Below are 12,080 nucleotides of genomic sequence, written 5' to 3'. Positions count from 1 at the left end.
GAAAAGAAAAGAAAAGAAAAGAAAAGAAAAGAAAAGAAAAGAAAAAAGAAAAGAGAAAAGGTTTTGCTAAGATAGTGATTACAGGTGAATCTGAAGGAGGAAATCTAATGATTAGTAATATATTGCAAAATACAGCTAGTAAGCACTGTGCTGAAAATAAAGTTAATAAAATTGTAACAGTCTGTCCTTCCAAACTTATAATCTGATCACAGCTTCTGCCAAGTATCTGACGAAGCTTGTCAGGCTTCCTTCATATCTCGCCTACTAATATGTATCTGCAAAGGAAGCACTTGAAAAATCTCCTTTATCCTTTTTGTTGGATACCTGTTATATGATGTGTTAAAGCTGTGCACCCAATCAGCTAGGTTCTCCACTAGAGAGAAACAAGTATACATCTAATGTGGTATCCACCCCAAAGAGATGTCCCTAAAGTCAGTGGAATGAATCTTTTATTGAAGGCACTTGTCTGTTTCCTTTGCATCCATGGTGAATATAGATAGCAAGCTAACATTGGATAATAAGAGAGACTGGGAAGAAACTGATGGACAGAAAATTCTTGATGGGCTAAAATAATAAGCTTCCCCATCCCCTCAGAGAGAACATGAGTAACATCAGTGATGAGACAGTGATTCCCCCTCACTTGTTTGAGATCACTGTAACTCTGACTGTCTGCAGAGTCTTTCATCCCAATTGCCCAACCCTGCCATCAACCCCACTTCTCTCACAGATTTGATGGAGTCCAGATGATTCTTATTGGCCATGATCTCTGCTTGGAAAGTCTGGTGTTTCTGCAGTTTGGTCTGCAGATTGCTTGGATCCTTCCAGCTATCATCCTGGGCAATGCTATTCTTCTCATTAATCCAGGCAGCCACCTTTGGTGAGGAAAGAACAGAAGTAACCAAAACCTTCAGTGTTTCTTCAGGTCCAGCCTGTCGGTCTCTCCTCTTATATGTATAAAACAGGGAACCAGAGAGTGGGGACCCAAGTGAGTTGTTCTTCTGAGGTTCTGCTTCCCTAAGCTCTTCCTGTCCTTCATAAAGACACCTCTCTATGTCTGGTTATGAGCACTGTTACCAGGAAAAGGGGTTGTCTCCATCAGATAGGCTCCATGCAGTGAAAAAATGCATGGACATCTGTGTGCATGAGGGAGAATAGACAATGATCTCCCTATTTCTAACCCATTGCCAGTATCTTCTCATGGGTTTTTAAATGGTGGTACATTCCCTTTTAATGCTTTCATTTCTTCTGCATTTTGCTGGCATCCATTGTACATTAGACCTTTCATCTTATTGCTAGAGGGAAGATGAAAAAATATCCCTTTATTCTTATCCTCATTTCCCCCAATATTATCTCATTCCAGACTCGGTTCCTTGATTTTTCTCACAGTAAATCTGTCCAGGGATTCAGACCTACGCAGCATAGCATGTTTTGAGAAACTAGAATACCATGAATCCTGCGTAATTGTACCTCAAAGGAATTCCTCAGGAACTTCTGCAGAAGCCTTGATTCCTCTAGCAAATGTCTGCGAGCAGCAGCATTCTCCAGTAGTCTCTCTTTTCTGAGACAAAGACAGATGTGTGAGGTCGAAATCACAGAGTGAATTAGATAAGGGTTTTCAAATTTCACTTCTAGAACACACATGCTCTAACCCTCCATTCTTTGGGAGGGAAATGTCCATAACATACAGACTCCCTTGATCTGAACTGTTAGAGAAGATGATCGGTGCACTGATAGGAAGGGTTGCTAGCAGATAGATATGTTTAAACTACACACAAATTCTGTACATATGATATTTGCCTTTAGGAATAACCATTACTGCCTTTCAGAGTTCAAGAGAACATAAGCTCAGCATGTTTCTTATGTGGAAATACTGTAAGCGTCGTGGTATTTGCCATGCATAAACCAAAGCTACACCATCCTTTAATCTTTTTACCAATTTTGGATCTGCAGCACTTTATTCATGCTAATGCAGATTTGAGATAATAATAAATCGTATCAAATTAGATCATATTAGTAAATTTGTATGTTCACTTTAATTATAAGGGGTCTCCAATCTCTTTTCATAACTTTTATGTATATCTTTCAATCTACTGTAGCAGTGAATACAACTGCTTTTACTGTCAGCATTTGTTTATGATGAACAATATTCAACGTGCTACAAGAAATAAAGTAGTTCATATGAAAGGGCAAGATCTGATCAGAAATTTGAGCAGGGCTTTAAGATCAACCCCATTAGAGCAGTGAAAAAGCAGTTGTCTAGCTAATGACCTATCTTGATGGTATTTAATGATAATGAATTATTTAATGGCACAGCAGACCTCAGTCTTTTGTTTGCAGCACTGTCCCTAAGGCCAGGCCAGAATACAGAATTACAGAAATCTGCCTTTTTCTGCATCCTGCTCACCCTCCACTTAATTTTGCATTTTGGACACCTCCTAATGAAATTATTATTAGGCTCAGGCCAATACAGTGCAAAGCACGAAGGTGAGCAAATGCAAATCAGTTTTTAGTTCTCTTAAATAATTTAAAGATATTAATCAGCATGGAGAGGGTCTTATCACAGAAAGGATGACATGGGAAAGGTTTGACTTCACCTCCTCAAAATGGCCTGGCATCTGTTGGTGATGTTGTCTGAGTCATAATGCTTGTTCTGTGCTAGCTGCTGAGAAAATGAAGCCATTTCATCAATTTTCTCCATCTGAACTTCCAGTGCTTTTTCAAACTGTGTGTGTTTCTGCTGTAGGCTCTCCACACTAGACAGTGAGTCCTGGATAGAAGACAACAAAAGGTAGCTGCTTTCAGTCAGAGTTTTTCCATCCACAACACTGATAATCCAGAATCTAAATGGCATTTACCCCATATTTGCAAGCTAGCTGTCAAGAAAATTTACTATTCTTTGAAATGTATTGGCACTGAATATGACACTTGGGGCCTAAATAAGGTTCTATGCAAGGTCTGAGGTCATTATTTCAGGGTCAAAACTGAACCAGCTGCTGGATGCTTAGCTTCTCATGCGTATTGTTGTGCTGCATAGAACACATAATTTCTCAAGAACTAAAACATCAGAGCCTAATTATAAATCAATCTTAAGACAGATGCTATGTTGAAAGCAAATGTGGAATGCCAAGCAGAAATCACAGTTAAGTGAACAAATATGTCACAGAAGGAGGTTAAAATTAGAGCCTCATTTTCAACTCATGGAATTTAGAAGAGCTCAGATCCAGATTTGAATTTGAGGACTAAAGTCTGACATTACAGTTCATCTGGAGAGAAATACAGAATTTGACTTCTTGTAATGTTTGTAAATCCCAACCTTAATGACTCAGAGTTCTCTTTGCAGCATCCTTCAGGACTTTTAATTATAGATTCAGTGGTGTCAAAATGTTGTTACTGTGACAAACTCTGCTTCCCCACAACTCTAAAGGAAGCAATAAAGCTTGCATCAAATGGTTCAGAAAAAAATTTAAACTTCTGGGTGCTTACATGAGTCATTGGATGGGAAGTTACTCACAGAGTATTTTCTGTACATTGTTGAGCTAAATATGATTGAGTGACTCCTTGTAAGTCTCATACTGTAATGAAAGGACTGTAAATACATACCTCTATGCTGAGAATTACAGAGGCAGACACCAGCCACTAGCATTTTATGGTTTTCATACCATTTGTACCCATTGTGTCTACACTGAACTCTGAGATGTCATTGTCATTCCTGCAGAGACAACTAATTAGGTTGCACCACCTACACAAGATGTAGGATAAGCTAAGTATCAGAATGTATATCTGGCATCCTGCACAGTTCTTGCAACCCATGCATCACTTATTGCAGTGTTGCTGATACCTGTGATAGGTAATTTAAAGCTAAACTGGGTATGTCATCAGTGACAGCCGTGATGACTTGCGTACTGCTGGAAAGGGTATTTGGGTCAGATATGACAAGGCCGAGCTGAATGGAGCATTGAGCAACCTGGTGTAGTGGGAGGTGTCCCCACCCGTGGGAGGGTGGTTTGAACTGGATGATCTTTCAGGTCCCTTCCAACCCAAACCATTCTATGATTCTATGCGGTCTCACTTTCCTGTTATAATCAGAGTAGTTGGATTGTTTCATTACTCTTAGGGCTGAAAATCCCATCCTGTGTAAAGTATCAAGGAAAGAAATCTGATTCTAAAACACCAACAAGACAGAGCAGTAAGGAGAAAGATCACAGGAAGGTTCAGAGCACATTACCATACTTCACAGTCCCCTTTCCATCAGACTGATTGCAGAGAAAATTTTAATTTCTCAGAGCACATACCCCTGAGTCCTCATTAGCTAGGAAAGCTTCTTTGCTGCTGAGCCAACTCTCAATCTGTTCCACATAGCCATAGAATTTCTGTATAGAGAAAAAAAAGCAGTCATAAACATGAAAAAATGCTGTAAAAGAGAGGCTAACCTGATTTTGGCAGAGTACACTGAAAACCCCTGAACTTTCATGGCTATTTAAAAAATTAACTACATAGCACTGGATGGCAATAAGTATTAGATTCTAGAAAAAGCATATGTAACAATTATTATTGTGACTTTCTCCTTAATAATAAGACTATTTCTTTTTTGTCTAAGACATAGGATACAATATAAGTATTTCTAGATTGTTTTTTAACAGTGTAGAGAAGGCTGCATAAGTAACTGGCCAATAAAAAGTGAGTAACATGGCCAGAAATAAGTAGCATGTAATACATAAAGAAGCATTAAAGCAGCCCATACCACACGATTTAAGTTCTCATATATATGAAGATTTTTGATGGGACTAGTAGCCCAGCTTTTATTTAAAGTATTTAACATTCCCATTTTTAAAATCCCTGTTTGAGCAGAAATTTTTTAAGTAAGATGACTGTTACAGGGAAGTATTTCTAGGAAATTACAACCAAAACAGTTCTTTTCTTAGGGAAAAAAAAACAGCCAAGGAAAAATTAATTATTCTGTTAATGCTAAATTTGTCTTCAGATTTTTTTTTAAATACTTGTCTGGCTCCATGTTTTTTGGGAAGGTTATAGAATTTGATAGATTCGTGATGTTGCATTTTAAGTATGTGTTTTTTTCCAGCTGTATGAGAGTTTGAGCACACTTTGCTAAGTTTTAAAGGCTTTGAAAAATTTATGAGCACATATTTCACAGAAATTTCTGTGATTGTAACTTAAAGCCCTGTAAGCACTGAATGTGCTTGGCCCTCAGCATGCCTTCTGAAAACCAGTGAAATATACATTAAACACTGGGTATTATTAGCATTATACTATCTCACAAATTTGCTGTTTTTATCAAGGAAAACTGTCAGTGGCACGTGCATTCTCTCTTGAATGTCTTTTTACTCACCTGTAAGTCTTGTGCCTGAAACAATTTTATATATCGCTCTTTCCATGCTTGGATCAATTCAGACCAGGTTAGCTGTAGTCTGGAGAGGGACTGGTGAATCTCGGGGGTTGCATAGTGACCAGAATTGGCAAGTTCTTTACCACAGTCACTGAGAGAGTTGAATCTTTCCACTCGTGCTTCAATCTCCTCCTAAAATATATTACTAAGGTTGATGTCAAGGGTTTATGAGAAGCCAGTTATTCAGAATACAAGCCTTAAGGGGAAAAATATGGGTTGTAACTTTCCAGCACTAATATTTGTATGGAAAATCATTCATCTTTCTTTGAGTTATGTTACTGGAAGAACATAGAATTGCTAAGAGAAAATAAGTGTAGAAAATAAATTACTTTATTGCTTTAGGAACAACTGTTTTCCTACAAATGAAAATTGGGATTAAATTAGAAACAATCTACCTCCAGTCTTCCTACGTAAAGGTAGTTCTTATGAGAGACAGTGTCTATAGTTTTTCACCTCCTGACATATAACTTGGCATCAGATGTTTACATTAAAGACATAGTTTTACTTTATTTTGTGGTGTTAAAATGAAAGATATTTAACTTTTGCACCTAGTCTGAGGAATGAGTTATGTCCATATACTGAGTCCTGGAGGCAAAAACAACTATGGTCCCTGCAAACTGAATGTGGAATTTCTAATGCATGCAATTTGAAAATGAAAATAACCATGCACTGAAATAATACCATGTATTAACTCATAAACTACCTTAAACACTATGGCATGTACTATTAAATGTCTGAAATTAGAACTGCAGCTTTTAGAGATTTTTGAGGTTGTGGCCTTGCCTAATCAAAACACAGCTGTAAAAGAGTAATTTCATGGGTTTTTTTGTTTCACATCAGCATCTTATGTTCACCTCTAGTCTCTCCGAAGGACTTTATTTTGAGCTAGTAACCTGAATGAAAAAAACCCTCAATTTTTCTTGTGTTGTCTATAATTTTAGTTTAGTCAACATAAGAACATATTGCCTGGATTCCTCCTTTTCTGAGTACCTGTCTCCTTAGAGCCATTTGGGCTCCTTTACTAACAGATATTAAAGACTTAGATCTCGCTTCCATTTAAATTTGGAGCACACTACATCAGTGGATATTTTTAGTGTGACAAAAACATTGTGAAGTCTGTGATATAAGAAAGCATTGTTAAAATTAAAGACTAAAAAAAAAGGAGGGAATTTCAGGTACTTTGTACTAAATTTGGGTTTAGAAAATTATTCAGAATCTACAAACTATTTGTGCTAATTATGGGATTCACAAAGCACTGGATATTAGGCAAGATTCTGAGAACACGATTTTTAGAAAAAGTAACAGTTGCAGAGAGAATGTGACAAAACAGCTGAAGGACAGCTATGATGCTTGGGAAAAAGTAAAATATTGATTTTTTTTTCCCCCTAAGGTTAATCAAGAATATCACTCCTTTTAGAAAAGAAACCAAAAATAATAGCCAAATTAGCCACCAAAATATTGTGTTGCAATAGAAGTGTTTTGGAATTGAATGCGTATCACTATTCAATGGTAATTTACTGCCCTGTGTGAAACAAACTGCTGTTTCTATTTTTTTCTCAGGCAAAAGGAGTTTGCATGAAAAAAGCTAAATCAAAGCCAGAATTGACTGGCATGAACTTTTTGGGCAATCTGAATAAAGAGATCAGCAGCAAGCATAGTGTGATACTGAACCTGTTTTTTTAACTACAGGCTTGGACAGCAGGTGAGAGCTAATGGGGCTTTCTGAGCCTTTCTGCAAAGACACAAGCTGTCAAACAGCCCATGAGAAACAGTTTTGTCAATATGTAGGTGACTTCTATCTCTAATCTGGTATTGAAAAGTTTTTTCACCTGTTACTGACAGATGCATACAGCAAAATTCTGCTGTATCTGCAGCAAATAAGAAAAATTCCCAGTATGTTCAGCTGGAAGCAATGATGATACTTGCCTTTCTCTCCTGATGCTCCTCAATCATACTTTCAGCTTCATTTGCGCTTTTAGGAAGCCCCCCTGCTTCCATTAACCCTCTGATGTTTTGGGTCCAGTCTAGTAACTCCTTCATCTCCAAGTTGAACTTCTGTAACTGATATGAAGCTGCCAGCTTCTCCTTCCTGCCACACAATGTGCAATTCAGCATTATACAACACAGAATTATTTAGTTGCTTCTCTCTCCCCATTTGCAAAGGAAAGTATCTTAGGAGAAGCCAAATGAAATGAATTCAAGCTTTCCCTTACAGTTCCCAGCAGCCCTCATAGGAAATGCACACTGCCTTGGAGACAACATGCTTACTATTTTTACTACATCAGTTCATTAGCACAAGAAAGATAAAAAAGCCTTCATAGCTGTTGATTCCAGCAACGATTACAGATCAGGCCTAAGTGTTTCTTGTTTTGGAAAGATTTGAGAAAAAAATATCGCCTAGAACTATCCAAAAATAAGTCTTTCACAAAGGTTTAATTGATAGATTTAATTTGATAATCATAAGGAATTATTTAATGAGATAAACCACAAAAATTGTATTAGTTTTCCCAAAGTCATATCAGTGGAATTTTGTGTGTGCCAACTCACACTTTTTCCAGTGTAGGTGTCTAAGATGCCTGTGTGAACTTTGTAAAGAATCCTTAAAAACTTTCAAAAGGCCCCTGGCAAGCAGAGTTTAGACCCCAGAGAAAAGCTTTTCTCCTGCTGAGAGATATTCAAACCACTCTCTAAGTCTTTACCTTTGTTTGGCCTGTCCCTGGAGTCGTAGCCAGTTGTTTTTCATCTCCTGTTGCTTCATAGTCAGTTTGTCATTTATGGATGGATTCCTTGTGGAAAGGCGGAAAGATTCCAATTCCAATGTCTGGGAAGAGATTTATAGTTGGGTGAATTTATGCCAAATGCTTATATTCATTCCTGAGTTTGCCTTTTAGGAAAAATAGTTCATTTTAAGATCCCTATTTTCAAAAGCAGGTACTTAAATCACGATAACAAAATAAACAAAGGGGAGATGTTATATGCAAAAAACCAATACGTATGCATTTGCAAACAAAATCCATGTGAAGAAAGATAAGTGTGCACTGCTTCACATGTACAAATGGTAATTTACAATGAAAAAAATTGTTTTGCAGAATATGGACAAACATAATCTAAGCCTAACAAAATCTAACTAAATGTAACAAAAGCCATAAAAATATGGAACAGACAGAAACAAACAGATTTGCCTTTCAGCAGAAGGTTCAAAAATTTTTGTCTCAGCTAACAGCAGCAACAAACCATGATTTTCAGTGTAGATTTCTGGTTGATGTTGTTTTCCTTAACACAGGCTGATAAACAGTAGAGAACACTCATCAACTCAGGTTTAAAGTTGGTAACTTTCTTCCAAAATTCCAGCAAAATTATGAAAATGAATAATTCTAATTAGGGAGAAAGGAGAATATGCCAGGCTGGTTTTAATCGTAAAAATGTACAGTTATTATACTTTGTACGTGGTATTTGTGGTACCATACCCAAAAAACCAAACCCAAACCCAAATGTAAGAATTGATACACATGCAGGTTAACTCAGATACCAAACCACTGCTAAGGTATTAAGGAAAAGTTTACTCTGAAGTCAGAAACTCTAAATATGCTGCTAAAATCTCACTACTGAGAACAAAACCTTTGGAGAAAGTTTGCAAAAATATTTTCTGTATGACAGGGCTTAACACACTGGTCAACAGTGAAAAAATGTGAGAGATTGTCACAGGATTTCTACTACTGTGGTTCAACAGAAAATACTTCTTTTTATTAAAAATATACAACTATGTAGGAGCTTAGACCCATATCTAATGGCTAAGATTAGTCCTAAGTGATGCAAACTGGCCATTTTACGAAAGCCAGAGTGGATCAGGCAGGCAAATATAATCTAAGATTTCTGTGTTTGATGTCCGTGTCAGGACATTTTCTGCACTGTGGGCTTTATATCTAAGTTCTAAACAGAACTAGAGTTGTGATTTTGGTCAATTCAGTACAGAAATTGGGGGAAAGATGGACTCCATACTTTCCAAAAGGTATAGGATAGTCTGATCTGGTTTGTAAATGAGAGCAAGAGAGTCAGACAACATGTTAAAAAGGGACTTTTCTTCTTAGATTTGGTGCATCAGAAAGAATTATATTGATACGATAAAGCAGGAATAAGCAGAATAGTATTTTACTGAGAAGAAATTTATGCTGCACTTGCATTGCAGAAAATTCATACTAATCAATCCAAATGATTTTTGCACCATACTTCCAAGAAGCAAAAATAAAATTTTTTACAGTACTTCCTCACTTCTTACCTCCATTTTGGACTTTATAACACTGATTTCTCTCTCCATTTCTTCGTGTCTTCGAATCAGGTTTTCCACACTTTCCACATCTTTTCCATAATCCAGTGCTTGTATAAGTACACTCTGGAAGGAGCAGTAAGATGTGCAAATGGTGAAGATTACACAAAGCAAAAGGATCATATCTTAATTATTTCAAACAGTCTTTTCCTTCACTTCTTTGCATTGCCATCTAAATGTTCTTATTGTCTTTTTAAATATCAACAGAGTGCACTATCTGCTTTCTGGTACAGAGATGAAACAAGAATCCACATCTCTTTGAACAGCCATTATCCTGCTTAAGATGCCTCTGGCCATTCACATGTAAAACAGAGACAGGCATGCTTCCCTGCATTTCTCAGTCTTTCTTTTTCCTTTTTTTTTCCAAATACCAAACCAGAAAAATATTTCCCAATAAATTGCGGCACAGAAATTTTCAGATATGTATTATGAAAATATGAAAAATAAAATTGACTCTCAAGCTTCTAACAGAAATTAGATCCCATAAAATGAAGAAATACATTTGTAAAAGTTGCTATAAAAATTCTGAGCCAACAGCCTCGTGGTACCTTAAGTAGTACCGCTTGCCTACTGACACATAATCAAATAAATATATAATATTATAATATCTATAATAATATAAAGTATATATATGATCCAGGATAGGTGTTTTTACTTCAATTTTCTGACTGAATAAGATTTTATGCAACTTCTCAAAGCTGCATATTTAATAGGTCTGTATTGCACAGCAGGGAGAGATATGCAAGCTAGTGTTGAATGAACTGGCTTTGAATTTGGTGCACTAGAAGTTGTTATATTCAAGCTAAGTAGGTAGTTCAGAAACAGCTCTATGGTAACTCAGCTAACTGGCTTTTGGTATTCAGAACCAGCTTGGCTCAGCGTTGTTTGAAGGAGATGCACACCTGTGTCAGTAACACAGCAAAAAATAGGCACCAGTCCCTTAGTTTCTAAGATATGTACTCTACTTACTGCATCTTGCTGTGTTTGTTTATTGTGGGAGGATTTACTAGACCACATGGAGATGTTTAGAAATGTAAGGATGCTACTACTTCATGACTTGTCTAATTCTGCTTACAGTTAGTGGAAAGGAGTCATTACTGGGGGATAATTTATCTCATCTGGGAGGTATTGGAAAACACCTGAAAGACAACATTGTCATTGGTCACAGCCAGCACGGTTTCATGAGAGGAAAGTCCTGCTTGTCAAATCTGATTTCCTCTTATGACAAGGTAACCCACCTAGCTGATCAAGGGAAGCCAGTTGTTGTAATCTTTTTGGATTTCAGTAAAGCTGCTGTCTTTCACAGCATCCTTCTGGACAAAATGTCCAGCACATTATCCACAATATCCACACAGCTGGATAAACACATCATGCAGTGGGTGAGCAATTGGCTCACAGGTCGAGCACAGAGGGTAACAGTGAATGGGGTGACATCAGACTGGTGCCCTGTCACTAGTGGGGTTCCACAGGGCTTCATCTAAGGCCCTGTGCTCCTCAACATCTTCATAAATGGCTTGGACACAGGACGGGAAAGGATATTAATTTTGCAGACAACACAAAACTTGGAGGAGCTGTTGAGTCCCTTGAAGGCAGGGGAGGCCGTGCAGAGAGATCTCGACAAATTAGAGGACTGAGAAATCCCAGCCCTATGAAGTTCAGTGAGGGGAAGTGCTGGATTCTGCACCTGGGATGGGGCAACCCTGGATGTTCATAGAGACTGGGAATGAGATGCTGGAAAGCAGTGCTGTGGAAAGGGACCTGGGGGTACCCAATGGCAAGTTGAATCTGAGTCAGCAGTGCCCTGGCAGCCAGGAGGGACAACCATGTCTGGGGGGGCATCCAGCAAAGCATCGCCAGTCGGTCAATGGAAGAGATTGGTTGGAAGGGACCTCTGAACATCATCTAGTCTTGTCTCTGCCCAAAGCGGGGTCACCTTAGGACAGATTGGTCAGGGTCCGATCTAGTTGAGATTTTAATTTTTCCAAGGACTGTCTCTTCAGGTAACTTGTTCCAGTGTTTCACCACTCTCATTGTGATTTTTTTCACTGTACACCTATTTTGAACTTCTCACTTTGCTACTTGTACCCACTGACTTTCACTATGAACTTCCAGGGAGAGTTCAACTTGATCTTCTCTGTAACCTCTCATTATATAAAGAGAGCATCCCCTTTTATTGCAGACTCTAATCTGTGATTTCTCACAATACATTTCAAACGTACCCAGTATAATGAATGCCTTGGAGTTGGTAATTTGCACTGTTTAATGATATTTCAGCCTTCCTACACACTTTAAACACAGACAACTATCAAAGATCACTGTTGAATACTCAGTGGCTCTCTCGAAATCAGCATA

At 37.8% G+C, this 12,080-nt stretch overlaps 1 protein-coding gene across 1 annotated transcript in view; it reads right to left on the bottom strand.

Annotated features, from left to right (window-relative positions):
- SPTBN5 (spectrin beta, non-erythrocytic 5) overlaps positions 1 to 12,080 on the bottom strand; it is a 94,685-nt gene that overhangs the window by 19,375 nt on the left and 63,230 nt on the right. The window contains exons 41-48 of the mRNA XM_027642475.1: positions 9,681 to 9,794; positions 8,104 to 8,225; positions 7,331 to 7,493; positions 5,348 to 5,536; positions 4,293 to 4,370; positions 2,595 to 2,767; positions 1,468 to 1,558; positions 726 to 872 (exon numbers count right to left, since the gene is read on the bottom strand). Coding sequence (XP_027498276.1) covers positions 726 to 872; positions 1,468 to 1,558; positions 2,595 to 2,767; positions 4,293 to 4,370; positions 5,348 to 5,536; positions 7,331 to 7,493; positions 8,104 to 8,225; positions 9,681 to 9,794 — 1,077 coding nt within the window. The remainder of the gene's footprint in view (positions 1 to 725; positions 873 to 1,467; positions 1,559 to 2,594; positions 2,768 to 4,292; positions 4,371 to 5,347; positions 5,537 to 7,330; positions 7,494 to 8,103; positions 8,226 to 9,680; positions 9,795 to 12,080) is intronic.

The sequence above is a fragment of the Corapipo altera genome, unplaced genomic scaffold (assembly GCF_003945725.1).
Source record: "Corapipo altera isolate COAL_440 unplaced genomic scaffold, ASM394572v1 23b, whole genome shotgun sequence".
Classification (NCBI taxonomy): domain Eukaryota; kingdom Metazoa; phylum Chordata; class Aves; order Passeriformes; family Pipridae; genus Corapipo; species Corapipo altera.
This window is presented reverse-complemented; position numbering and strand designations above follow the sequence as displayed.